The 27045-nt window shown below is 41.4% G+C and overlaps 1 protein-coding gene and 1 long non-coding RNA gene across 4 annotated transcripts in view; one reads left to right on the plus strand and one right to left on the minus strand.

The window, feature by feature from the left end:
* The window catches only part of CACNA2D1 (calcium voltage-gated channel auxiliary subunit alpha2delta 1), a 690472-nt gene extending 684012 nt beyond the window's left edge, over nt 1–6460 (minus strand). For all 3 annotated transcript variants that reach the window (XM_048836497.2, XM_048836498.2, XM_048836499.2), the window contains exon 1: nt 5972–6460. In XM_048836497.2, coding sequence (XP_048692454.1) covers nt 5972–6066 — 95 coding nt within the window. In that variant the 5' untranslated portion in view covers nt 6067–6460. The remainder of the gene's footprint in view (nt 1–5971) is intronic.
* Nucleotides 6461–6465: 5 nt separating this feature from the next.
* On the plus strand, nt 6466–26156 carry LOC125630485 (uncharacterized). Its single transcript, XR_007354682.2, has 3 exons — nt 6466–6818; nt 23552–23673; nt 25851–26156. It is a non-coding gene; the product is annotated as an uncharacterized LOC125630485 (long non-coding RNA).
* The last annotated feature ends 889 nt before the right edge of the window (nt 26157–27045 follow it).

Consider the following 27045-nt stretch of genomic DNA (forward strand, 5'->3'; position numbering starts at 1 on the left):
AATGCATATATAGGCATACAGGGATGCGAAACTCTAGTTCATCTGTGAAAATACAAGGGAGTTTGGGGCCCAATCCTGCTTCCATTAAAACCGGTAGGAGTAGGATTGGTCTATTTTCTTCTTTCTGTTATACTACCCAGTACTGCAACCCTAAAATCTTTTCATAGTTCATTGGTTTAAATGAGATTACTTGCTTTGGTAAGAGCTGCTCACATGAGTAAGGTATGGAGGATCACGGCATTAAAAGGTCTAACCTCAGTTATCAGTGGATTTGTGTAACCCAGTTTGCTGTTTATCGTTTGCAAAAGGTTAAACTTAAATTTTACCATTTTCTTCCCCCAAATTAAAATATTCAGCTAAATTAATATTGTTTTTAAAAAAATCTACACCAAAGGCCTTCTATTTAAGTGAACACATATAAAACTAACATACTGCCAGGCTCCCTCCCTCTCTTTCTAGCAGCTGAATTCTTGGATAAAATCGTTTTGTAGGGTATGAGCAATGCAGTTCTGAAAATAGCATCACTGTAAGATTAAAGATGGCAAGAACCCTAAAACGCTGATTTATTTCAATGAAAATCTCTTTCTCATCAGTGACTATGCTGCAAGTTTTCAGTTTAGATTTTCATACCTAATAAAATGTAACAGCTGTAGGTTTGAAAACCTCAGAAGAAATAACCACAGGGGTGGGGGCCAAGGGAGAGATCAAAACACTAATAAGAGGGAAAGAAATAAAACCAAAATACCAAGAAACTCCCATTCACTGATAATAAATATAGTAAAAAATGGAATTGTTCTGTGAATCCAGATAACTTTCATTTATCACCATCACACACATCGATATACATACACACACACTAAAAGAAAACAACACTGGTCACCAAGCTGTTTTGCACTCTGTTTTAAATTTATTTTCTACTAGACATACATTCATAAGATTGTGTTTTAAGCACCTGTGGTTTTATACATCTTGTATAGTGTTTGGCACTCAGACACATGATGCTGAGAACACACCAAGAGGTGATACTTCCCTTCCCTGTTTCTAAGTACATTACATCTTTTGGCTCCCTCTCTCTGTTCCATTTACATGAAGGTTCACATCAGTAGGGTATTTTTTATGGCAGAGTATTTCTGGATATATGAAACCAATGCTATTTTCAAAAGGGCTAGTACTTGATATATTACAACTAGCTTCAAAGCTAAATAGGATATTTTGCTATCAAAAAAATTTTTAATAAAAAGGATCAAATAATCGTTATACTGGAAGTGTTAGAATGAAGTTTATCAGCACATTTAAAATACACACTGTGCATGACTTCTGTCTACCCTTTGTCAGTAATCATTTAATACAGAAAGTGATACAGAGTATCAAGTCTAGCCTGTAGAGTTATTAATGGTACGATTACACTTGGTAGAATCATGTGCAAAAACCAAAAGATAAAGATCCCAGTCCTTTCATGTGTGTCATCCTTACTTCAATGAGTAATCCTAATGACATAAAAGAGAATAAGGGTGATTCATATGAGTATGTGTTTGCTGGATTAGACCTTTATTTACTAAATGTTTGCTTGTCTATAAGTATATGCACGATTTTCTTGTTATTCTCACACATTTTACATATTCTGAATAATATTAATAAATCTTTCAGAGTGGTAGCTGTGTTAGTTTGTATCAGCAAAAACAACGAAAAGTCCTTGTGGCACCTTAGAGACTAACTAATTTATTTGGGCATAAGCTTTTGTGGGCTAAAACCCACTTCATCAGATGCACAGAGTGAAAAATATAGTAGGCAGTATATATATTGCAGCGCATTAGGCCTGAATAAAGACTGGGAGTGGATGGGTCACTACAAAAAGCAATTTTTCCTCTGTTGATACTCACACCTTCTTGTCAACTGTTGGGAATGGGCCACTTCCACGATGACTGAATTGGCCTCACTAGCATTGACCCTCCACTTGGTATGGCAATGCCCACCTTTTCATGTGCTGTAATCTATATACTACTTACTGTATTTTTCACTCCATGCATCTGATGAAGTGGGTTTTAACCCACGAAAGCTTATGCCCAAATAATTTTGTTAGTATCTAAGGTGCCACAAGGACTTCTCGTTGTTTTTATTAATAAATCTTGTAATTCATTTGAAGAGACAAAGTCTGTCTCAGTTATGTCATGAACTTATACTTCCTATTTTAAAAACCAAACATTAGGAGAGAGTCATTTTCATAAAAAGAGAGAACTAAGGAAAGAAAATTTTAAAAAGGATTTGACAGAACCAAACTATGAGACCAGTCCTGCAAACACATACACAAAAGCAGTCCGATTGAATTTAATAGGATCCAACCCTAAATTTGTCAAACACTTAACTGTTACGTTTTAAATTATTTAACAAAATATCCAAGTTAGTCCTCTCAATGCATGGAGTACATATTTACATTTTATGTTAATCAGTGTTATTGTAAATATCAACACTACTGTAATCACTGCTTTTTAGTTGATATAAAAAGTATGACTGTTTAAAAAAAAATCTGAAATTAAAATGGCTTATTTTGTTTCTATTACTGTTATTTTATTCATGTAGCACCAATGGTGTGCTATGCTGTCCTTATAAATAAAGTTAAAAAATACATTAAAATATTGTATTTAGATACATATAGTCATTAAATGTACATACATGACAAGAAAGAAAGAAATGCATTGTGTACTTTTACCAGCAGTTCAGTTAAAGTATAATAGGTCTTCCATACAAAAAAAATATTCTCATACAAGTGCAAAAATGTATGCAATGTTGCACATATGACTGAATTACTGGAAATCGAAACATAAGAGACCACTGTATATTTTAGTGCACTGTATAATTCCTTAATATTCTGACACAGTGAAAATGATATATTTAACGAAATGTGCAATATATATTGATCAGTTGTCAAATCTTATATCAAAAGATCAAGTTATATCTATCAATATGCCTACATTTCCCAATACAGAAACTCCTCAATCTGTTTAAAATATTCTAACATTGGCTGTTTGCAGCACTATGTGACTGTACCATATTTTCTGATTTTGAATGAACAGCTCCGGTTTCTATTTCATTCAGTATAGATGTTTCTAATAAGCTGACTCCCCCTATTTTGCTGGGTAAACATATCAAAGCCAAAGTAGTGAAATTGATCAAATGCCTGAGATTCTATCTCAGAGGCACTAGTGACAGCTTTTTGGTTTTTCTTTACCAAAAAAGATAACATTTTTATATCACTGTATTGATTATATGAGTTCTTTGAGTTCTGCAGGAAAGATACATCTCATAAGAATGGCATTAACTGATGCAAAATTCACAGAGTAATGGGGTGGGAAACAATTGTTGATGAAATCTACAACTATGTAGCCTTGGATATGCAAATTTTTTATTTACAATACACCCAACCAAGCAATATTCAAATGCCGCCTAACACCAACTTTTCAAATAAATGATAAAAGAGAGGGGTGCATATCAAAAATATTGGGAAAATACTTGTAGATGAATGTGAATATCAGGCATTAAACTGCCTTTGGTTTTAAACTATTAGTATCCCTTTCTTTTCTTTCCACCCCCTCAGTCATTTTTTCTATTTGGTACTACTAGTATTTACATCAAAATGATTTACACTCACGGACATTTTCACTTGTGTCATTTTCACTTTGTTCTTCCCCATTTACACTATACACTGGTGAGCAAAATATCATTACACTAGCAGTTGTTAAAAGCAGTATCCTAGCATTGTTTTCGGCTTCACCTGTTACATCATTACTTTTGCAAAACAAGCCCTCCTACCAGCCTGCTGAACTGTCTCCTAAATGAAATGAGACTTATTTGCTCTTTGATTTCATTTAAGAGAGGAAATACATTATTATGAAGGATAGGCAGACACTGTAGATTCTTTCTACAATATTTTAATGGCTTGATTTAAAAAAAAACAAAAAACAGTAAGTAGATATGGGAGAACATATAAATGCTGTTAACCAAGAGAAAAGATATTTCTTATTGTGCACTCCTTATCATTAAAGTTCTTTGATTAACTAATACCTTATTCTGCTGATGTTTGCTCTTATCATCATGAATAGTAAGAGTAACTGTGAAGTTAAGAAGCAAATATGAACTGAGTGGACTACTAAGATTTAAAAACAAAGTATCTCACAGTAAAAAGAGATCCATAATTCTACTTGGAAATTATAAAAAAGGAAAAGGAGTACTTGTGGCACCTTAGAGACTACCCAATTTATTTGAGCATAAGCTTTCATGAGCTTTATAGTATCTGCTTTCCATCATGTTGGTTTCCATATTTCTTTACCTTTTATAAATTAGATAAATTTAAGAAGATCAATTGTGAATAATTGTGTATAACATGATCTATCAATTCACTAAGAGATAGTGTTTTGATCTCGGATGTTGAAGTCTAAGAGTAGCAAGGATTTAAAAGATGGGTATCCTAGCATTATTTTTTAGTTAACTCTTCTTGTTTTACACAGCACATCTTTGTAAGTAACTCTTTCAGTGCAAGAAAATAAAAGTAAATGAAAATGAAAAGTCAAGGCATCGTTTATATAGTCTAAAAGATATTAAGTGGTTACACAGTTATCTTTCTTAATCCCTTTCTTTCTTGTACCATTATGTGCATCCTTTTAGCATTGCTCCAATACATAATGGAACCAACACAGAAAACTAATTGGTGAAACACACCTAACACACCAGCTGCACTAATTGGTGGAAAAGCACTACTTGTAATCACAGAAATCTCCTGTACAGAATGAGTTCGGACAGTAAATTCTGCTCAGCATCAAACACCACAGAAGACTACCCTTAGCTTTGTTTTTCTTATGTAAAATGCATTAAAGTGAGCCATCCACATAAAGTTATCTAATGACAGGTTTTAACCCAGGAACTAAAGTAAGTAATTCTAAAAAGAAAATGTGGTCATTAGTCCACATTGTTTCTTGTCCTGTGTCTGGCTGAAACTAAAAACATAACATATTGGGCTGTTTTTCTCAGGTGATCCTTGCTTTGCTCAGAGAAACACTTGCACAGTTATTAACATGAAACGCTTTACAATTTTCTATTACATCCATGCAAAACAGTGCAACATAAAACCGCTATTATTAAGAATATTTCTCTTAAAGGTGTAAAGGTGAATCCCCTTAAGTAATTATTGTGAAGGCTACCCTTTGAGAGTCTGCATGAAAACACTGCTACTTTACTCATGTTGCAAAAAAGTCTGCTTTTGCACATGCATGCACACACAAAACCATATGAACAAAACAAACCCTGGAACTGTCAAAATATTCATGTTGTGAACTGGAGGAGATCCAAGTAGAAAGAAGCACATACGTACATTTAAAATTTTCATCCAAAAAGTAAAATAACATTGTCTTGGAAACATGCATGGGAAAGGCAGGGACACGGATTTCATGCATCTTTTATTTAAAAGAAAAATTGATACAGTATTTTTAAAATATAGAAAGTGTTAAAATTCCAGGCAAACAAATAACCACTGAAGTTGGTGGGGGCGGGGAGAGGGGAATGTGTGCAACTAGAAACTTTCCTCTTAGCACAGCTAAACTGCTGGGGGTATATTTAGAGACTGGGATCTGCTCTTGAGTGTTGCTCTCATGCCAATCCCTTGACTCAAAAGTACAGTACTTGGCTCTCCCTGGTCTTCCTCTCTCTCTCTCTTCTCGGTGACCATCTATTGGAGAGCCTGGATCTTTAAAAGAAAAGCAGCCAAAATCCTGCAGTGTACCCCAATTACCACTTTATTATCAGGGCTCCCCCAACCCCCAGGAAGAACTCTCCTGCAAATTACAGTCGTCACCCTCTCCCAAACACACAAACACTTTCTCAGTGAAACGCTTTCCTTCCCCACCACCCAATTAAAAATATATCTATATATATATATAGATAGATAGATATCAGTCCAGACCGAAACTCAGGTGGGACTTACGTTGAGGCAGAAGGGAACGGTCCTTCCGAGGACAGGTTCATCACCAGGGACTGGAAAAGTGTCAGACTGAAGACTAGCAGCCAGCCAGCAGCCATCTTCCTGATCGAAGATCGATCCCCCAGTCACGGAGACGGAACAAATAATAAAATTAAATGAGTGGGGGGTTGTTTTGTTTTTTTAAAGTGCCCCCCCCTTCTCCGAGCGATGGGCACAGCAGCAGGGAGCGGAGCGGAGGGTGGGGAGGAGACCGACTGAGATCTGTGGGTGGAGCGGGGGATCCAGGGGGCTCTCCGCTACTCCAGCAGCAGCTCCGGCTCCATCCGATCCGCCGCCATCAGGGCTACTTTTGGAACAGATCTCCGCTCGCTCTGGCGTGCCTGGGTCTCTCCTCCTCTGATTTATTCCCGATTGCGGAGGAGGGGAGGGGAGGGGAGGGAGGAGGCGGAGGCGGCGGGCGTGGGGGCTGCTGGAGCGGGTGAGTTGTGGGAAGCAGCAGAGGCTGGGAGATTTCTCCTTTGCTTCCCTGCTACGAGCAAGAAGAAAAGGGAAGCTGGGGAAAGTCACAGCGGGGGAAGGTGTCAGATGAGTCTCGGCGAGCCCTATGGGGAGCCGCTTTCCATACAAGGAATAGCAGGAACTCCCAAAGTCAGCATCTGATCTCCCGAGCTCGGGGGGGAGGGAGAGAGATGGTGCCTGGCCCCAGCCAGCCACATGCCAGAAAGCCCTGCACAAGGCAGCCTCGCAGGCCAGGCTCCGAGCCGGCCCTGGTTTGCTCCGCAACGCACTTTCTGCTTTGTTTTATTGACCGGCCCTGGGCTGGAGCCTGGGAACTGCAGCGCAGAATCAGGTGAGACTCCTGCTCGCCCCCTGTTCGCAAGCGGCACCCTGGGCGTGTGCGGCTGGGTCTCGGCACCTCCCGGGAGGCTCCCTGGGCGTGTGCGGCTGGGTCTCGGCACCTCCCGGGAGGCTCCCTGGGCGTGTGCGGCTGGGTCTCGGCACCTCCCGGGAGGCTCCCTGGGCGTGTGCGGCTGGGTCTCGGCACCTCCCGGGCGGCTGCCTGGCTCTGATTCTCGCTGGCAGCCCTTGCGAGGGTGTTTCCCCCCTTCAGAGAACCCTGCAAGTTCGGCTACTACTAGGCAAACTGCCCCCCTTACTCAGTAGCTTCCATTTAGGCTCCCCATGGAAGTTGGCCTGATTTTTAGAAGTGCTGGGCTCAGCTTTCACCAGCTCCCCTGGGGGGCTCTTTTGAAAATCGGTTTCCAATTATGGGTGCTAAGCGCGGCACTTTTGATAACCTGGCCCCTTCCACCTATTTCCTTCCCAGGACAGGACCAGATTTGATCAGTGTGTTTGCCACATTTTAAGCGTGCAGTGTTGTAAGCTTGTGGGTCCCAGGATATTAGAGACACAAAGTGGGTGAGGTAATATCTTTTCTTAGACCAGCTTCTGTTAGCGACAGAGACAAGATTGCCAGCTACACAGAACCCAGACCTGAAGAAGAGCGCAGTGTAAGCTCAAAAGCTTGTCTCTCTTACCAACAGAAGTTGATCCAATAAAAGATAATACCCCATGCACCTTGCCTCACAACATTTGAACTCAGAAATCATCTTAGAGCCAAGGATATAGACAACTGGGAGCTAGGAAGGGGCTTTATCCCTGCTAAAAATTTCAGGATTTAGTTATTAAATGAAGAAAACTTAGTTTGGAATAGAAGCTTGTTTATTTTGCTGTATTACAAGCGGACAAATTTAGTCATAATAAAATATTACTAATTAAAGTGAGATTCAACAGTTATTTTATATGTTAACTCTACCCACCCGCAAAAAAGTTGTCTATGCTCCAGTAGGAGCCACCACCTCTTCCATTCACAGTCCTGCAAAGCAGCCTCTCCCACTACCCCATTCATCATCAGTAACATCCCCATGGAAACTACAATTATTTTACAAGGTAAAGGAACAGTGGGGAAATGTGTCATGGATATTTAATAGAACAGGTAGAAGAACAATGACAATTATTTTTAATTTCATCAAACTTTAAAATAAACCAAAAAAAAAAAAAAACAATCCAACACATAGAACTGAGGAGGCAGGAGGTATTGTTTCATGGTCTCTGTATATATAATGTCTTCTGCAGTTTCCACGGTATGCATCCGATGAAGTGAGCTGTAGCTCACGAAAGCTCATGCTCAAATAAATTGGTTAGTCTCTAAGGTGCCACAAGTACTCCTTTTCTTAGTGCTAGCAACATCTATCTTCAGTATTTATATGGCTCCCTTTACCCTCGTATCTGAGCACCTCAGAATCTGTTTAGCCCACTATACCCCTGTGAAGTTCGGCAGTGCTGTTAAGTCCATTTTACAGTTGGGAAACTGAGGCACAGAAAGACTAAGCAGCATGCCCAAGATCACACCGGAAATCTGTGACAAATCACGGAATTAAACCCAGGTGTCCCAAATCACAGCCCTGTGCTCTAACCACCAGACCATCCTTCTACTCATGTGATCAGCCAGCTCTCTAAAACAACTCGCAGCAAATACTCCACAGACCACACTTTGAGAATTTCTGCCTTACTGTGCATTTGTAGTGCTATTTGCCTTGTCTATATGTATCATGCATCGGTTTGATACCTGAGAGTTTTGTCCAGTCTCATTTTAATTATTCTAAACTAATGCAGCTTAGTTCCACCTATTCTTTGCTTCTGTTGAACATAGTCACCGTTAACTCATTGGATTTGCTATATTAGAACATCCCCACCTCTGAGACTTCCCTCCTATCTAGCTAGGACTCTTTTCCATTTAGCACTATGGAAAGAGCAGGGTGGTCATAACCCCTTGGTCATAAAAAAGACTGTTTCAGACCCACCTTAGCACTGAAGTAAAACTTTCAGCCATCTTCAGTTTTGTTGAGTCTCATATTTCGTGTTTTTCTCATGAACCCAACTCCTGGGGTCATGTGACTATGTAAGCATCTCAGCTTCCACTTTAAAAAAAAGTTAAGTTTTTAGTCCTGATAATTGCAGAGAAAAGCTTGAAAATGTGACCCCCAGGAGGCTCAAACATTGGAAGAATTAAAAAACCCATCAAAATTACATTTATAATACAGTGATTTTTAAGCCAATCTCCTGATTTTGGTGCCTCAAGTTGTGATTTTTGAACACTTGGGGTTGGCAATGCTGACGTGAAAGAGACAAATGAGCAACTAAGTCAAAAGGGGGAATGATAGAGCAAACAAAGCCAGATGCACAAAGTGACATGGGATTAATTTCTTCCACATAAACATCATATTCTTAAGCTTTCTAACACAGCATTTGTCATCTGTGCAGCTCATTAGGGCAGCAACGGTAAAAATAAGTAATTATAGTAATGGTAATACAAATAACTTCCAGGATCAGACCCTGACCCCACTATAATAATGTAATTTGTTTTAAAAGGAGTACTTGTGGCACCTTAGAGACTTAACAAATTTATTAGAGCATCAGCTTTCGTGAGCTACAGCTCACTTCATCGGATGCATCCGATGAAGTGAGCTGTAGCTCACGAAAGCTGATGCTCTAATAAATTTGTTAGTCTCTAAGGTGCCACAAAGTACTCCTTTTCTTTTTACGGATACAGACTAACACGGCTGTTACTCTGAAACTTGTAATTTGTTCTGTACTTGTACAGGGCCTGGCACACTGGTCCATGACCAGAGCTCCTAGGTGCTATTGCAATATAAATAAATAATAATCAAAGTAGTGAACAACTGGAAAGAATACAAGTAGAAGTATTATTGCTCCTTCTTATACAGTAATACCCCAAAGGCACCAATCAGCATCCAGATCCATTCTAAGCCCCGTACAAACACATAGCAAGACACTCACCCTGAAGAGATTACAAGCTAAGGCCCTCTTCTGCAATGAATTCCATACAGGCGGCAAGGTCTGCATAAAGCTCATTGCAGGCTGGAGGCCAAAGACAGACTAAAGCCCCTATCCGATAACTGCCTGCACTCATGTACAGATCAGGACAGAAGGATTAGGGTGATGACCGGAATATGTCCTATTAGCTCCCTGATTATACACAGATATCAAATTGGGGTGGGGGAGGGTGTTTCTTTCCTTTTATTTATAGAAGATTCTTTTATTTTCTTTTTGGCTTGCCAAGGTATGGGAAGAGATGGGAATGGCAGGGATGGGATGAGTTAGCCGGGGTGAATTGAAAGGAGGGGAGGTGAAGGGAAGAGAAGCATGGTGTCCATTGACATCGGGTAGCAGAGGGAGTCTTTGGAAGCCCTGCACAATCAGGAGCTGAGCAGATGCCATTAGGCTGAAGTGGAGGCACATAGGGCTTTAGTATTTATCTCACTGTTTCAATGGAAGAGGGAAGAGAGGGGGATGCCACTTCTGGATCAGGAAGTGGGTGCTGCTCCCAGACTGTATGGGTCTCTCTAAGAGATGCAGGAGACTATGTGGAGAAGCAGTGCATCTGTGTCAGCTCTGGGGGGTCTCTGCTCCCCCACTCCTGCTCCAAGGACTGTGGCTCTATTAACACTCTGAGGCTGGGTGTTTTGTCATGCTCCTCCATGTTGGAGAAAACGAGTAGGCAGCAGCAGCTGAGGGCAGCTCCGGAAGAGTAGAATTACTCAAGTGAACTCTTAGCTGTGTTAATCAGGGGAACCAAGGCTGTGCTTATTTTCCACTCTCCTGCTCCAGGGGAAGTAAACACGAATGTAGCACCATCTTATTTCTCTGCCCCCAGACTTAAAGCCTGGCTAGCCCATGCAAGGGTCCAGGCCTGGGGCTGGTGGTTTAAATCACAATCTAGATTCAAAGCTGGTTATGTCTGAGGCCTTCCAACTTTGGCTGTGTCACTATAAGGGCAGGTTTCTGTTATAACCTGATTATAAATATGTACTCCGTGGTGAAATTCGTTGAAGGTTAGAACTAGACAGAGCTGCGTATGGTGCTAACAAAACAGGAACAGCTTGGTGAGCTTGAGGTTTCATTACAAACTTGAACCCCACAATTGCAACAAGCTCCATATAGGCAGACCGCTGTGCCTGTGCATAGCCCCATTTGAGGGGCATGGGGTGCAGGGATCCACCCACATGGACCTCACCATAAGGATCAGAGCCATGGTATTCCAGATTCAGCCTGAAAACATTGCAACATTTACAACCATTCTTGGCACTGAGCCCGGTGTTGGAGAAACCTGAAGTTGAGTCATGGTTTTGCTTCAAAACCAAGTGAAGCTTGGTGGTATATTTTGAATTCTTGCATTTTTCTGAATCTGAAAATCAAGATGCAAGATCCACCCTGACTCAGAGTGAATGATGCATTTGCACAAACTCCAGGAGTGTTTGATATTTAAAACCTTCCAACTATTTATTTCATTTGTTTTATTAAATAAATAACTGTTTGTGCTACAGATTATGAGGATGTAAAATGCTTACCAATTTGGGGCCTGATCTTGAAACACTTATGCACATGAGTAATTCTACTCAGGCGAGTTCCCACTGAGTTTGATGGGAAGGCTTGGGGGCCTTAAGTTGCTTGCCCACATAAGTTTTTGCAGGATTGAAGTCTTAGATATTTCTTCATGCTCTTGCAATCTAAACAAAAGGTTTTGTTTTTAGCATGGACTTTTCAAGTCAGATGGTTTCTGTATGCATTCCTGTGTCAAGTAATGTTTTATTGTTTCAAAGATCCTAAAAAAATCTTACCTTACGTAAGTCTTCACGCTGCAAGCCAAGCAAGTTGGAGAAAGCATAAACAAGGATCATATTAAAAGTAATAATTGATCCATGTCAATTGACCCATTTAAACCTTTTGTTTGGGTTTTGGGGGGTTGAGCTGGTAGCAGAAGCTGGAAATGGAGTAGGTGGGTCAACAAGGAGGGAGAAGGACTGAGGTGGAGAAATTATAGCGAGAAGATGGGATTCTGAACTGAGAGCTGTTGTACTGTCGAGTGGTCACTGAGCAGGAGGGGAATGAGGTGGAAGTATTTGTGTATTACAGAAAGTGGAACTCAAACTGAGGTGGAGATAGGTTGAGATGAGAGCAGCTTGTCTCAGGGAAAGTCTTGATAAGTGAGCTTGATAAGTTTATGGTGGGGATGGTATGATGGGTCATATGCCATTGTAGGCAGTCCCATCAGTGACTTTCAGTAGCAAAAATCCCAAATGGCCTTAAACAGGACACTAGATGGGGAAGGCTCTGAGTTACTACAGAGAATTCTTTCCCAGGTATCTGCCTGGTGGGTCTTGCCCACATGCTCAGGGTCTAACTGATCGCCATATTTGGGGTCAGGAAGAAATTTTCCCTCTGGTCAGATTGGCAGAGAGCTTGTGGGTGTTTCGCCCTCCTCTGCAGCATGGGGTGCAGGTCACTTGCAGGTTTAAACTAGTGTAAATGGTGGATTCTCTGTAACTGTGAGTCTTTAAACCATGATTTGAGGACTTCAGTAACTCAGCCAGAGGTTGGGGGTCTATTCCAGGAATATGTAGGTGAGGCTCTGTGGCCTGCAATATGCAGGAGGCCAGACTAGATGATCACGATGGTTCTTTCTGACCTAAAAGTCTATAAGTTCTAGAAAACAAGAGGATTGGGCCAGGGGAGTTATATGTGTGCCCGCAGGAGAAATCTAAAGAACTGAGAAAGATAGGGACCAAGGAGAAGGGTAATGAATGTTACGGCACTCTGATCTATCAATATACTCACTATAATGCATATGGCAGGGACGGGAGATTAGCTACTCCTGATTTACACCAGTGGAAGCAAGAGGAGAATCAGGCCCTATATATATTTTAGGCAATGCACCATATTCTGTCTATCTTATCTATCCTTGATATTTACATGACCTCCATTACCATATTATTTGAGTGCCTCACAATCTTTAATGTATATATTCTTGCACTACCCATAGATTACCATCATTACAGATAGGGAACAGAGACACAGAAGAGGCCCAAGGTCATTCAGGAAATCTGTGGCAGAAAACGGATTTACAGAAATTCTACTCTTATTTACACTTGTGTAAGGGAGTTGGTGAGTTTACACCTGTGTAAATGGGAGCATAGTTTGGCCCAATGGGCTCATTTAAGTCAATAGAAGTTTTATCATTGACTTTTGTGAGAGCAGGATCAGGTCTAGTACATCCTGACTTCATAACCCCAATTAGAGATGGGAAGATGGACCACTGAATTTTACTACTACTATTATTACTGCCTTCATACACTTTCCAGATGCATACATCAGGAGTAACTCCCCTGAAGTGAAGGGAGTCACATGGGTGTCCAGCCTATGGGAGTGGAGAATCAGGGCCTTACAATGCTTTTTAAGCAGAGAAATCCCAGTTATAGGACTTAAGACAGAAAACACAACATCAAGAGAGAAGTCAGAGTACTGGACTGAAGCATAATTTTAAATAATATGTAGAGCTGCTTTGGTTTTAAAGTCAAGAGCAATCCCATGTAAGTAAATAGAATATAGCGCAGCCCCTTGATACATCTTATTAATGTCAGAGGTATGCTCAAAATGGCAGAGCCACCTTTACTCATGCTCTACGGCCATTGCTTTTTGAAAGGAAGTAATAAGAATCAGGGTAGTCTTGTTCCTCGTTCCCAGTGTAAGATACAGTCAAACATACTTTGACACAGAATGGCTGTTTTGTTTGCAAATAATTATGAATAGAGATGGTTTCTTAGAGCCAGACTGTCTGCCAAAAGCTTGTACACTCCACTCTGGAGAAGTGTGCCATCCCTGGCTCTCCCACGCTGCTGCAACGGGCTCTCTTAAACTGCAGGTTTTGAGAGAGTATCCTAGGTCTATGGACATGGGGCCAGAGCCTCAGCTGGTGTAGACTGGAGAAGCTCCATAGTTAATTTTTGAAACAGTCTGGCATTTGCTGGGATGTCCAGACAAAACATGTAGAGCAACAGCAAGTCCTCAGGGATGAAATACCAGCACATTTCTCGATTCTGCCTTGCCTTGTAGGAGTGCTCAGGTGGTAGGGTACAAAGATCTTCCTTCTGTTTCCATTAAGCCTCTGTGCAGGGACCAGGACTCTGCCTAGCCTTTGTGCTCCTACAGCCTCATACAAAGCCCACTGAAATTAATGGGGGATTCCCACTTTGGATCAGGCTCCTGGTGCATAAGAACTTCAGAAAACTGGTAGTGACAGCTGTACTAGACGCCCACTTCATTCACACTTGCACTCACAACCATATACACAATGACACAAAAACAGGGGAAGCTGCGGAGCAAGGCCTGAGCCATGACCCTGCTGCCCTCTACCATCACACCTGGGCCACTGAGAGGAGAGTGCCACACTCGGTAAAAGCTACTGCATACATTTTCCCGGTACTCCCGGAGGGTCTGTACTTAGATCATGCACAATACCAGTCAGAAGCTGGCAATGCACAGGTGTTCTCAAACCCATCATCCCCACCCAACCCAAATTAAATCCACAGTCTTGCCCTTATGTTTTATGGGTGGGGCTTTGAAAAGGAGCACAAAGTCACTCAGATGCTTATGAAACTCCTAGACAAAGTTCATTTAATCAGAAAACTACCTATTATTATTAATTGGTTAAAAAAAAAACCAAAAGAAAACCTCTTCACTCAAAGAAGCTCCTAGCAGACTCAGTGATCTGCAGAGCAAAAATACAGCAAATTTACCCCAGAAAAGGAGATACCTGGATGCAGCTCTTCCCACTGTACTGTGATTCAGTGTGCAGCCCTTTAAAAAGCAGCTTATGGATACCACTCTGCATTGGAGACTCTCTGAGAACAGTTTGATCCCACTGTTGTGGTTTAGGAGAAATGGTGGAGAATTTTGAAATTGTTTCTGAGGTTTTGCACAATTTCTATAGAACCCACATAAAATACAGAGAAATTGGGATCATTTGGAACATTCGGCAGGCCAAAGAAAAAGATGAGTTTAAAATAGCAAAATACAAAAAGGACAGTGTAATGGTTAAGGTGCTACCCCAGGACCCTGGGTTCAGTTCTCTGCTCTATGGTAGACTTCCTGTACAAGCTTGGGCAAATCACTGTGTTTCTGAGCCTTACCTCTGCATCTGTAAAATGCATGTAAGAGCATTTCCCTATCTCACAGGGGTGTTGTGAGGATAAGTACATTGATAGTACAGTAATAGGGGACATTTAAGTACCCGAGATAAAAGATAACATTCCTGAGAAAAAACAAAGCCCCATCTACAGGTCAAGTAGGGATCTATTATTTAGAAACCTCTTTCAATGAGATAAATCAACATCATCGTTCCCAAAATCTAACATGGTGTAGTGCCTAGAAGTCTTTACCATGTCAGGGCTCCATTCCATTAGGCACATCAGAGGAAGACGGAAGATGAGTACACAGTGTAATGCCATTGTGAAGAAGGCCAATTCTATTTTAAAATGAGTATGCAGCATGCGATATAAAAGGGTCTCTTTAAGGGGTGGAATAAATTCCAGGTGAGATGGACTACCGGGACTACCAAGATGCATGGTAACATCATGTTACACATTTTATGTCCTAGACATCACCTCCACTTACAAACTGTGTGTATGTGTTGTGATGCTGGGCAGCTCATGCCAAGGCCCTTAGGCCTCACTGGCCACTGACAAACACATAGCTGGAAACCAGTCTGGCTCACTTGTGGGTTAGTCTTAATAAAGTAGGTATTAAATTTATAAAAATGTATTTAGTGTTTTGACTCTTGTGAGTTGTTGCATGCATAAATCTCACTTAAACTATCTATATCCCATGTAATATTTAAGGGTTTGCCCTATAACTATAAACATTAGGAGAAAACAGCTTCCCGCAGTCCCATTGGCTGGGAACGGCGAACCGCGGCCACTGGGAGCTGCGGGGAGCCTTGCCTGTGGACGGTTAACGTAAACAAAATGTCTCAGGGCCCGCCAGCGGATTACCCTGATAGGCTGCATGCCGAAGGCTGGCGCCCCCTGAGCTAGTCTGACCATCTGTATATCACAGCCCATAGAACTTCCCAAAAATAATTCCAAGAGCATATTTTTGAGAAAAATATCCGATCTTGATTTTAAAATTGTCAGTGCTGAAGAATCCACCATGCCATTTGTAAATTGTGCCCATGGCTAATTACCCTATTCAAAAATGTATGTCTTATTTCCAGATCAGGCCTTTACTCTAGCCACCACTGGACTGCTGAACAAATGGAAAAATTGACGTGCTTAGCCTCTCAAGCCCCGTGTTTTGGAACTGCATAAGGAAGATATTGCATGCCAGGAGTAATATGGTATTTTTGTGATCAGTGCATCATTTGATGAGGAACTTGGCTGTAGTTTTTAATATATAATATTGCACCAGACAGCCTCTTGCTGTAATTAATAGGAGTCTTTGGGACAGCTCTGCCAGGGTTGGTCACCTTGCCAGAGTGGGAGTTCAGGGTGCTCAGCACCTCTCAGAATCAGGGTCCTGTAAGAATAATGGAGAACTCCTGCTGCTGTTGCTGTATCACATCACACAAAGTAAGAGTGAAACTTGGTCCACGGATGAGCCTCATACAAGTTTTAAAACCATTTACATTAATTTTTAATAGCCTGATGCACCACTGCTTTTCCTGAAGTCAGTGAGAATAGTAGCTTTCTTTGGGCCTGATTCAAAGATCATTGAAATCAGTGAACAGCTCCTAGTGAGTTCAATAAGCATTGAGAATGTTAATCCCGTTCAGTGTATGTAGGTGTTGCAGAACTTCTACTTCTCAAGAATGGGAATGATATATGTGAGCTACAGTCACTGAAGCATGAGGTAAGCCCCAGCCCCAGACCTGCCCCCTACTGCGGGCCAAGCCTCAGCCCCTTTGTCCTGTTCCCCACACCCCAGGGAGCCATGGCCCCGTTCCCAGCTCTGGCTCCAGGGGAGCGGGGAAGCATAGACAGGGGTAAGGAGGGGTGCGACCCTCAAAAGTTTGGAGACCACCACTGATATAAATCCATTTATAAGAATGTTTTTAAAAAAGAGGAACTATTATTAGAACCATAATAGGTCTTTGGCCATCATTACACAGATGATTTTACAAAGTTTACCATGGTTCTGTGGCCTACGGCCACAGAGTTCAAGGCTGAACACTGATAGTGCTCAGCTGCTTCTTTTTTACTACTCCTTCACTCCACCTCACCCCTTGAACTTTGATTCTGCTTTCAGGACATTGAAGTATGTTAATGAGCATTCACCAAAGGGGAAAAGGTGATATGGAAGAGAGAGATGAAAAAGAGTGGATGAAGAGTGGGATGGAGCAGAGGATGAATAGAAGTGAGACAAGAAGAAAAGTAAGAGTTAAAGGGGAAGCAAGAATGTAGGAAGAAAAAGAGAGTGACGAGGAAATGGTGAAAGCAAATAGGAGCTCAGAGTAGATAGCAAAGGGGAGGGAGAGAAAGGTGGAGACAGGTGCGTGCCTGGCCTACACATGCTAGTACTGCTTTAACTAAAAAGTGTTTGTTAAACTGGTGTTTGTGCATGTGTGACCTACATGGTTTATACTATAGCATTTATTTATTTTTAGTGCAAAGAAAGGGGAGAAGCAATGGGGAAGAGAGATGGATCATAGTTGAAATATTGTGTCTCTGCAAAGATGGAGAGAGAGTAGGATGGGCAACTCAGTTAGAACAGTCCTGGAACATCCAGAACTAGGGTGCGGTGATTACCAACATGCTAAGTAGCATTTCCAAATGTGTATAAGAAGTCTTTATTGTGAGCAAGGAATGTTGTGAAACTTTTATTGTGAGCAAGGAATACATTCACCATTTGAGGACTGAGCCAAACAAAACAGCGTGTGGGCAGGAGGAGAATGGTTATAAGCATAGGAGCTAAAGACAACCCTGTGGCTGAAGCAGCTGATTGATCAGGACTAAGATGTGTCTGCTGTGTGGGTCCCATCTACCGCTTTGGATACAGGCTCCAGATTTCCATTTCATCAGCAAAATGAAGACTAGTCACCTATTATCCCAAGGGTTGGAATGCTTAACTGTGGAGATCCCCAAAGCTTTGTGTGCTGACAGGATTCTGAAGCGTTTGAAAGGACTGAGATGCTGCCATTCTTCTCAAACGCCGAAGAGTCCAGGTGACACATTCTGGTCACACTATAAAGACTGAGAAGCCATCTTTGGAATAACATCAGAGGGTAGTGTGTTTTCTTGTGTGTGCTACAATATAGAAGTCCAATGTTATGTTGGAACCTTATATTTAAATATATGCAACAGCAACAAAGGGGAAGTCTGTAAAAGGAACACATTTACCATCTAATAATTTTGGGGCAAGCTGTAGTATTCCAAACCCTATTTATAATACTTTATTCTGTTTACAATGTTGGTTTACTAATAAACTGTAGGGTACTCTCACTTTGAAGTAGACTGGGAACTATTAACACCTACTGGTCAGGATTGTCCATACAATAGTCCTGAGGTTTAACTCTGTAATACTTTCTGAAAAGACAGAAATCTGACCTGTGCTTCAGCAAAGAGGTAAACAGGAAGAAGTGGAGTGTGATAGATTTACACATAATATTGCCTCAACCCCCTTACAAAGAGACACACTTATTTTGGGTTAAGAATGGCATATTTCCGTTTAGCCTAACCTGGTATATAAATGGATTAAGCTAAACCAAAATAATAATCTGAAATAAGAGTGCTCACACAGGATTTTGCACTAATTTGAATACTAATTTAAGTTAAAGGGGTATAACTTCTGTGCATAGACAAGGCCTGGTAGGGGGAGGAGCAGCAAAGGGACCAATAAGACAAAACAAACAAAATACATTTAAGAGATAATAAACGTTCCTTCTCTGAGGAAGCCCATGGCAAGCAGGCTCTCTCAGCCTTTTTGAGTTTTATTTAAAATCTTTATTTTAAAAGCTTCTTGGTAATCTTAAAAATTGCCAATTAAAGAATCAAAGATAAAAACAGCTGCAGATAAATGTGTGTCTCTGACCAGCCCTGATATCTATCATTAAAATGAAGGAAGGAATTTAAAAGTCACATTTCAAGCTGACAGTGCAGTAGGAAGACAATTTTTTATGCTTGCTGCAAGTGTACAGCACATCCTTAATGTGCACCCATAATACATATCAAGTCCAACCCCTGGCCTGATTCACACCCCACTCAACCCTCTAATAATGTCTTTCATTCACATTAATTAATCCCCCCCACAACTATTTCAAAAATCATGATATAGAATGCTAAGGCCCCCATCTTGGAATAAATTGTGCCCAGTCAGACCCTGGGACGCCAGCTACACAAAGCCCACTGTGGCTTCGGGGCCTAATTATATACATTGACTTTACCCTGCACTTGCAGACATCACTAATTATTGCCACTCCCAACTCCAGTGTTGTTTCCATAGTAACTAACATACTTAAAAGAAATTGGGGAAGCAACTGAAATATGTGTAAAGGGGAATGAAGATATGCACACCAAAAAATGACATACAAAAATAATTTAACATGCAAGATAATCAAAATGCAACATGTGATGATGTAGAGGGCTATGAAATTTTTTATTGGGATTTTCAGAAGTGCCCAAGGGAGTTATGCACCCAACTAATTCAGTGGGAGTTGGGCTTTAGATTCCTTTAATTTAGCAGTTATTTCAATTTGTTTCACACAATGTGCCTAACTCCTTCATGAGAAACAGCCACCTTGAACTCATGGCCATAAAAAGCTATCACTCTGTAGCCTCACTGGTTCTCTCAACATACACACTGAAGTGATTCTACAGACACACAGGACTTTGTGGTTCCAGCAAGGCTACAAACCCAAGAACTTAAGTTCCACAAACACAGGCTTGTATCAGTTATGAAATAATCTGTTAATTGTAGAAGTAGTAGGAACTATGCTCTCTGTGAGCTGGTCATCAAAAGTTACCAAATGGTTGCGTGTCCCAGAATCCAAATACATCTTTTAAAATCAGCTACGCTGACTTTAAGCGCAAAAGATAAACAGCAAAATGAATCAAGCTAACACAGTAAATCCTTCTATAATCTGCAACCATTTCACTCCATCTCAAGGTCTGTTCTCCAACCAAACTCCAGATGCTGCTAACTGAGAAGTCTTCCAAACTCTGACAGGTAGAATATTTCAGACCAGAGCTGTCTGGCACTTCCATCCCACAAGAAATAGTCATGTTCTGAGATTTGTTTTCAACCTGAATCAGTACAAAAGGTGAAAATGCTGAGATTTTTTGCAGAACAAAAAGCTCCATAAAATACTAATTGGACAACACGGAAATGAAAAATTTCAACATTTCCAATCAAAATATAACCTTTTGACATTTTGATATGAAATGTCAATTTGAAACAAGACATTTACTTTCAAATTGACATTTCTAAATTTGCTTCTGAAAAAGAAATTTAAAAAAAATTAATCAAAGTTGACATTTGCCTGTGGAACATTTTGATTTCAAGGAGAACAACTTGTTGTTGAAAAACTTGTGACCAGTACTGTTTCAGACCTGGTAGGTACAGTAACTACACACAGCCAGCACAATTCTTGATTTATACACACTTGTTTTATATATATATATACACACACGCACTTGAGTAGGCCTCTTATGCTGTCCAGAGAGCTGTGGTACACAGACACCAAAAAGAAATTATGGCAATATGAGATGTACTGGTTCCCTCCACAGAAGTGATAGGAAATCTTCCTTAGAGTTTTCATTCTCCTTCCACACAGTTCCATATGCCTCTTTCTCAAGGCTCCAAAGGGAGGTGTGACAAAGTTCCTCCTCTGCCTTGGTGGGTCCTGCGCTTATTGGTGGATTTTCTCGCTTCAGAGGTTCACGGCAGCCCTCAGTTTGGCCACTTTCGTGGCTCAAATCTGCCATTCACTCAGTTAGCCTCATCACTGGCCAGCATGGGGAAAGGAAGAAGAACAATCCCCACAGTCTCTGCTGATCCACCTAGTAGATTGGGGAACAGGCCAGAGACCTTCCCCTCTGGTGGAACCCACAGTCCAGTTCAACTCCTCCAGTATCAAGTAGGCAGTTGGGGGGGATGGAGGGATGGGGGGAACCTGGGCCCGCCCTCTACTCTGGGTTCCAGCCCAAGGCCCTGTGGATTGCAGCTGTCTACAGTCGCTCCTGTAACAGCTGCATGACAGCTACAACTCCCTGGGCTACTTCCCCATGGCCTCCGCCAAACACCTTCTTTATTCTCACCACAGGACCTTCCTCCTGATGTCTGATAATGCTTGTACTTCTCAGGCTTCCAGTAGTATGCCTTCTCACTCTCAGCTTCTTGCGCCTCTTGCTCCCAGCTCCTCGCACTCACCACAAACTGAAGTGAGCTCCTTTTTAAACCCAGGTGCCCTGATTAGCCTGCCTTAATTGATTCTAGCAGCTTGTTGATTGGCTGCAGGTGTTCTAATCAGCCTCTCTGCCTTAATTGTTTCCAGAAAGTTTCTGATTGTTCTGAAACCTTCCCTGTTACCTTACCCAGGGAAAAGGGACCTACTTAACCTGGGGCTAATATATCTGCCTTCTTTCACTCTCCTGTAGCCATCTGGCCCGACCCTGTCACACAGGATAGTTTCAGGTATTAAAGTTTCCTTATTCTACATGTTTTCCTCTGGAACAAGCTCCATTGGTCCTACTGCAGGAAACGTACAGCACGGCCTGGACCATTCCCATGGACCATGCTCCATGAGTGAACTTCACCCTGGTGCAGAGATCCACACTTGGCCTATACATTGCTTAATGTAAGTGATGTATAGTCATTGTGCTGGTGTTCGGCAGAGGGGTGAATTTCACCTCAAATGCATATGCACACCCCAGGCTGGTATTTAAAAGTGTCATCAGAACATTAGGTTAAGACTCTTAGCCAAAAAATAATTAAAAGTTCAAAGCATAACAATTAAATGTACAAAAATAAAGAGATTCTTAATACATCTTCTTTTTAAATGGAGTAAATTTGATCTGGCAGTTTTCCTCTAAACTTAAGAGTCATTTGTTTGCATTCTTTCTCAGGGAAGTGGTTTGCACTGATGTATCTATCAGCATCTGCTCGATGGGCTGGTATGCTTCACAGAACCTCAGGCCGAGATCTTCAGAGGTATTTAGGCACCTAGCTCTCATTGAGTTGAATGGGAGCTAAATGCCTCAATATCTTTCAGGATCTGGTCTTAAGAGGCAGAGATCCTGTTGTTGCAGGCAGTTCACAGAGGATACCTCTGCTAGGTGCTGCTCCCTCCTGGAGTCAGGGAGAATAGGGGGAGCTACTCCTCTGCTTTTAGCTGTGCTTTCCTTGCTTGAACCTGAATCTCACCCTGCATCTGCCTACAAAGCTCCCATGGTCCCATCTTTAAGGTTAGGAAGGGAAGAGGATCAAGGGAAAGTTTTTGGAAGGAAGGTGGGGGAAAGCCTGAGGAAAAGGGGAAGCTAGGAAGAGGGTAACCTTGAGAGAGTACATGGGGCAGGAGAGAGAGCACATGATTCCAGGAAAGAAAAACAAAGGGGAGGCTGTGAGGATTAACCAATTTATGTTCACAGAGTTTTGAAGTGCCAAGTATTTCTCTTTGTAATAAAGCTCCATTGGGAAAAAAAATCAATGGGAATTTGCATATCAATATTGCAGTAGCATAGTGCTATAATAGAGAGAGAGAGAGAGAGATTGGGCAAATAAAAGTTAGGGCCAAATATTGCTGGTTTTTAACCTCCATATCTATTTAAAATAAAAATTGAAAAATGTCACAGTGTATGTTTGTCCTTGATTTCCTTCCAACAGAATGTTAATTGATATGTTCACATGTTTTGATGTGTGATTTACAATCTCTAACTCAAGGGGCAATTGCGACCAGGCTGGTAATCGGAATGCTGAGCCTCACTACAATGGGATGTCAACTGTCCTGAATATTGTAGTCTAAAAATTATGGCTTTCTAAATGTGTGGGTGAAAATATTAGGCAGCGATAATCAACAGTACAGCTGATGGGGGAGGGGGTGGCGGGGAAATGGCATTCTGAAAATAGCTAGTGCATCTGCTTGGTAACTATTTTTTCTTCCAACTGGAAATATTCTCCAGTGTTTCCAAGGAAAAATATAGGAAAAAGAAAACAAAAACAGAAGTGTACCAGTCTTCACGAAGAACTCACTGTCTAGAATTTTTAAAAATCTGTTTTTAGGTGGTACCTAGAAAAAAGAATGAATATCCGCAACCAGGTTTTTGCTTTTTTTAATCTATTTCTTCTCATAAGTACTTTAAAAATTGCTTTGCGAAACCAGAAATGGCCTGAAAACTTGTAAATTATAGTTTCGTCCCAATACAACCTACAGTGGCTCACTTATGACCTCTGAAATCTGAGGTTATAATGAAAACCAGTAAAAGCCCCTAAACTACTGCAGCACTATCCTGTGCTACTGGACTATCACCTGCCCACTTTGTTTGATCTAGTTTTCCACTGTGATTTCATTTTGTGCGAGAGATACTTAACCGGGAATATTTTTAGAAATAAAAATTGTTCTATTTTTCATGTGCACAGGCTTCCATGCTGTTAAATGCGGTGCTGTAAAGGGCTGTGTGCGAGAGAGAAAAATAATCATGAGCTTCTGCTATTACTTTCTATTTCTGTTTATAGAGGCTGATTTGATCAGTAGATTTCAGAGTCTGCTATCGATCATTTGTATTCACTCCAAGAGGGGTTCAGAAGAAATTAATGAGAAGCTGGAGTTACTGTTGGTGTGCAAACTTTTGAAAAAAGTGAGTAGAGCAGATAACCACAAACTTTCTAATGAAGAAATCTGGCGGGTGCTGACACAGCAGCTGTATAGCTATTTTTTGTTAAGCTTTAATTAATTTTGATAACAAGATGTTGCAAGAATGCATACCTGAGTTATCTTTTTAATGTGGAACAAATACATACGTTTGTCTCATAAGCACGAATGTATAGGCTCTCGTCCTATATTATGTAGCATTCAGGCAGTTCTCCACAGAGCCCCAATTATTTCAGTGAGACTCTGTGCAAGTTCAGCACTCCACTCACACATTACAGTTCAGGATTGGAGCCATACATCTTGCCCAGGGGGGAATTTTGGGCCAGATTTTCAGAGGTACTGAGTGCCTAAAGATTGAGATGCCTTAGGAGTCAGGCGCCTGACTCCTATTGGCTTCCATAGGAGTTTGGCACCTAACCTGCTTAGGCACTTCAGAAAATCCCCTTAGGTGCCTACCTGCATCTATAGGTGTTTAAATAGCTTTGGAAATCTGACCCGTCCCAATTAACATCTTTTGCTGATGATGACACTGCTGAAGTCAAGCCCCATCCTCAAACGGCCAATAAGAGAGTTTCTACCCATGGGAGACAAAACAAATAATACCGGCTGCCCCCTATCCAATTTCCACAGGTCTGCTTCCCATCTCCCCTTTTCTCATTTGCAGAAAAACACAGGTGCTCGGTTTTTAAAGGGACACAGGGCTAGATTCCCCAAGGAACTCTGACTTGGTGAGTGTTGCCACACCTAACTTCTAGGCGCCTAGAGGGAAGAAAACCACTGGGATTCACAAAGTTTGATTAGGTGCCTAGGCCCCTTGTGAACAAGTGGGGAGAGAGGGGTACCTCAGAATGGGATCCAGAAAAGCCAGCATTCTAGGCAGCTCCTCACCTAAGCTAGCCAAAGCAAGAGGTGTGTCCTAAGCCCCCCGCGCCCCTCAGGTAGCTGGGTGCCTACATCAAAACTGCAGGGAGGTGCCTCTCTCTTGCTTGGGGTTCTCAGCTGCAAACCTTCTCTTAGGGTTAGGCGCCTATCTGTGCTGTTTTTTGTATTGGAGCCAGGGCACTGGATGTTTCTCACCAGCTGGCTATAGAGTCATCCTCATGATTGCACTTGGTCTCTCTGGCCCAATGACTCTTTCGTTATTTATCTACAGTGGAACACTTTCAACAGGAGAGACTGAGGGACCCCACATGAGAATATTCTCTAACCTAGTGATAAGAGTACTCATCTGAGAGGTGGTGGCTGGACCTATGGCAGCCTGATCTAGTAGGTGAATTCTGAGCATGCTTGTCAGATTGGGCTGTGCAGGAGAGTTAGGTGGAGGAACATCTATCTTCCCCCCCATTTGTGAATTGCCTGGGTTTGTGTGTACAGACTCCTGGCATGGGGCTGCAGTGTGTATGTGCACAGGCAGAATCCTAGGCTTCTAGGGAATTTTTACTGCAAAAAAGAGTTGCTGAGTGAGTTTAGGCACCTACAGTATTACTGAGCAGGGATTTTGTAAATCCCATTGGGGCCTAATTATGGGACGTAGGTGCCTAACTGCCACTTGAGGCATTTAAGCCCTTTTGTGAATCTAGCCCACAGTCCCTTAAAAAAAAAAAAAAAGAACACTTCTTTCTGAAAACGTATTACCTACTGTTGTTGAAAGTGACATTAAGATTATTACCAAAGCAACAGAGGAAACATATTTCTTTTTTCCAGTTTACATTGTGCGTTTGATAGCGTTTTATATATGATCAAGTTCTCCATTTCCCCTTATGGTCAGTCACTTTCCTTTATTGTTTGTTTAAATCTTTTATACAGCAACAAAGGGGGGGGTAACATTTTCCTGTGTATTGTGAAACCAGAAAAATAGGCTGGGGCAGGGGCAGGTGTGACTTGAAACCCAGATCTGTGTTTAACTCCTCAACTGAGATTTCTAACTTCACAGTATTTCTTAAAGAGCTCTATGAAGAATCTCTAGGGGAGAGGGTAGAATGGCTTTATTAACACAGTATTGCCCATACTTGCCCTCAGCTATTTTTCTTTCCTTCATTTCTCGTTTTATGTGTTCCTTTACTCTTATATTTCTCCCTTGCTTCCTTCAATACCATTTTGTTAATTTTTACATTTCTTCAGCTCATCCCCTTCCCTTGGTACCGACCTCTCTTCTCTTTACAGAAGCAATAAAAACAGATGCACAGCAAATGGATACATGATACTTGAAAGACCCCAGGACCTTAATGTAGAAACACCATGCTGACTATTCAGCTCCTCCTTTGCAGTCCCCGTTATTGGTAATGGGCATAGGTAAAGGGTCTGTGAGGATCTGTACATGTGTACTGTTTCTTAAAATATTTGGTGGAAGCCCGGTAGGGTGGCCCTAGGGGAAGGATGTGGGCAGAAGCTCTCCACCATGGCAGAATATTTTTAAGGATAACTGTTTTCTGTTATTCTAATAAAGTTCCTTCTTTGATGCTAGAAGAACTCTTTTTCTGATTCTCTACCACTGTCATGTGACAGGCAGCCTTGAAATTTACAGACATAGGACATGAAAAAATGAGAAATAAAAGTGTGAGAGTAAATTACTCAGGCTTCATTCTGCCCGGTACACAATTAACATAAATGTTTAACCCCTCCCCCCCCAAAAAGAAGTTCAACACTGAGAGCCTTTGTCAAGGTTCCTCCCCCACTCTGAACTCTAGGGTACAGATGTGGGGACCTGCATGAAAAACCTCCTAAGCTTATCTTTACCAGCTTAGGTCAAAACTTCCCCAAGGTACAAAATATTACACCCGTTATCCTTGGAATGGCCGCTACCACCACCAAACTAATACTGGTTACTGGGGAAGAGCTGTTTGGACGCGTCTTTCCCCCCAAAATACTTCCCAAAACCTTGCACCCCACTTCCTGGACAAGGTTTGGTAAAAAGCCTCACCAATTTGCCTAGGTGACTACAGACCCAGACCCTTGGATCTTAAGAACAATGAACAATCCTCCCAACACTTGCACCCCCCCTTTCCTGGGAAATGTTGGATAAAAAGCCTCACCAATTTGCATAGGTGACCACAGACCCAAACCCTTGGATCTGAGAACAATGAAAAAGCATTCAGTTTTTACAAGAAGACTTTTAATAAAAAATAGAAGTAAATAGAAATAAAGAAATCCCCCCTGTAAAATCAGGATGGTAGATATCTTACAGGGTAATTAGATTCAAAAACATAGAGAACCCCTCTAGGCAAAACCTTAAGTTACAAAAAAGATACACAGACAGAAATAGTTATTCTATTCAGCACAATTCTTTTCTCAGCCATTTAAAGAAATCATAATCTAACACATACCTAGCTAGATTACTTACTAAAAGTTCTAAGACTCC

Source organism: Caretta caretta, chromosome 1, assembly GCF_965140235.1.
Source record: "Caretta caretta isolate rCarCar2 chromosome 1, rCarCar1.hap1, whole genome shotgun sequence".
Lineage (NCBI taxonomy): Eukaryota > Metazoa > Chordata > Testudines > Cheloniidae > Caretta > Caretta caretta.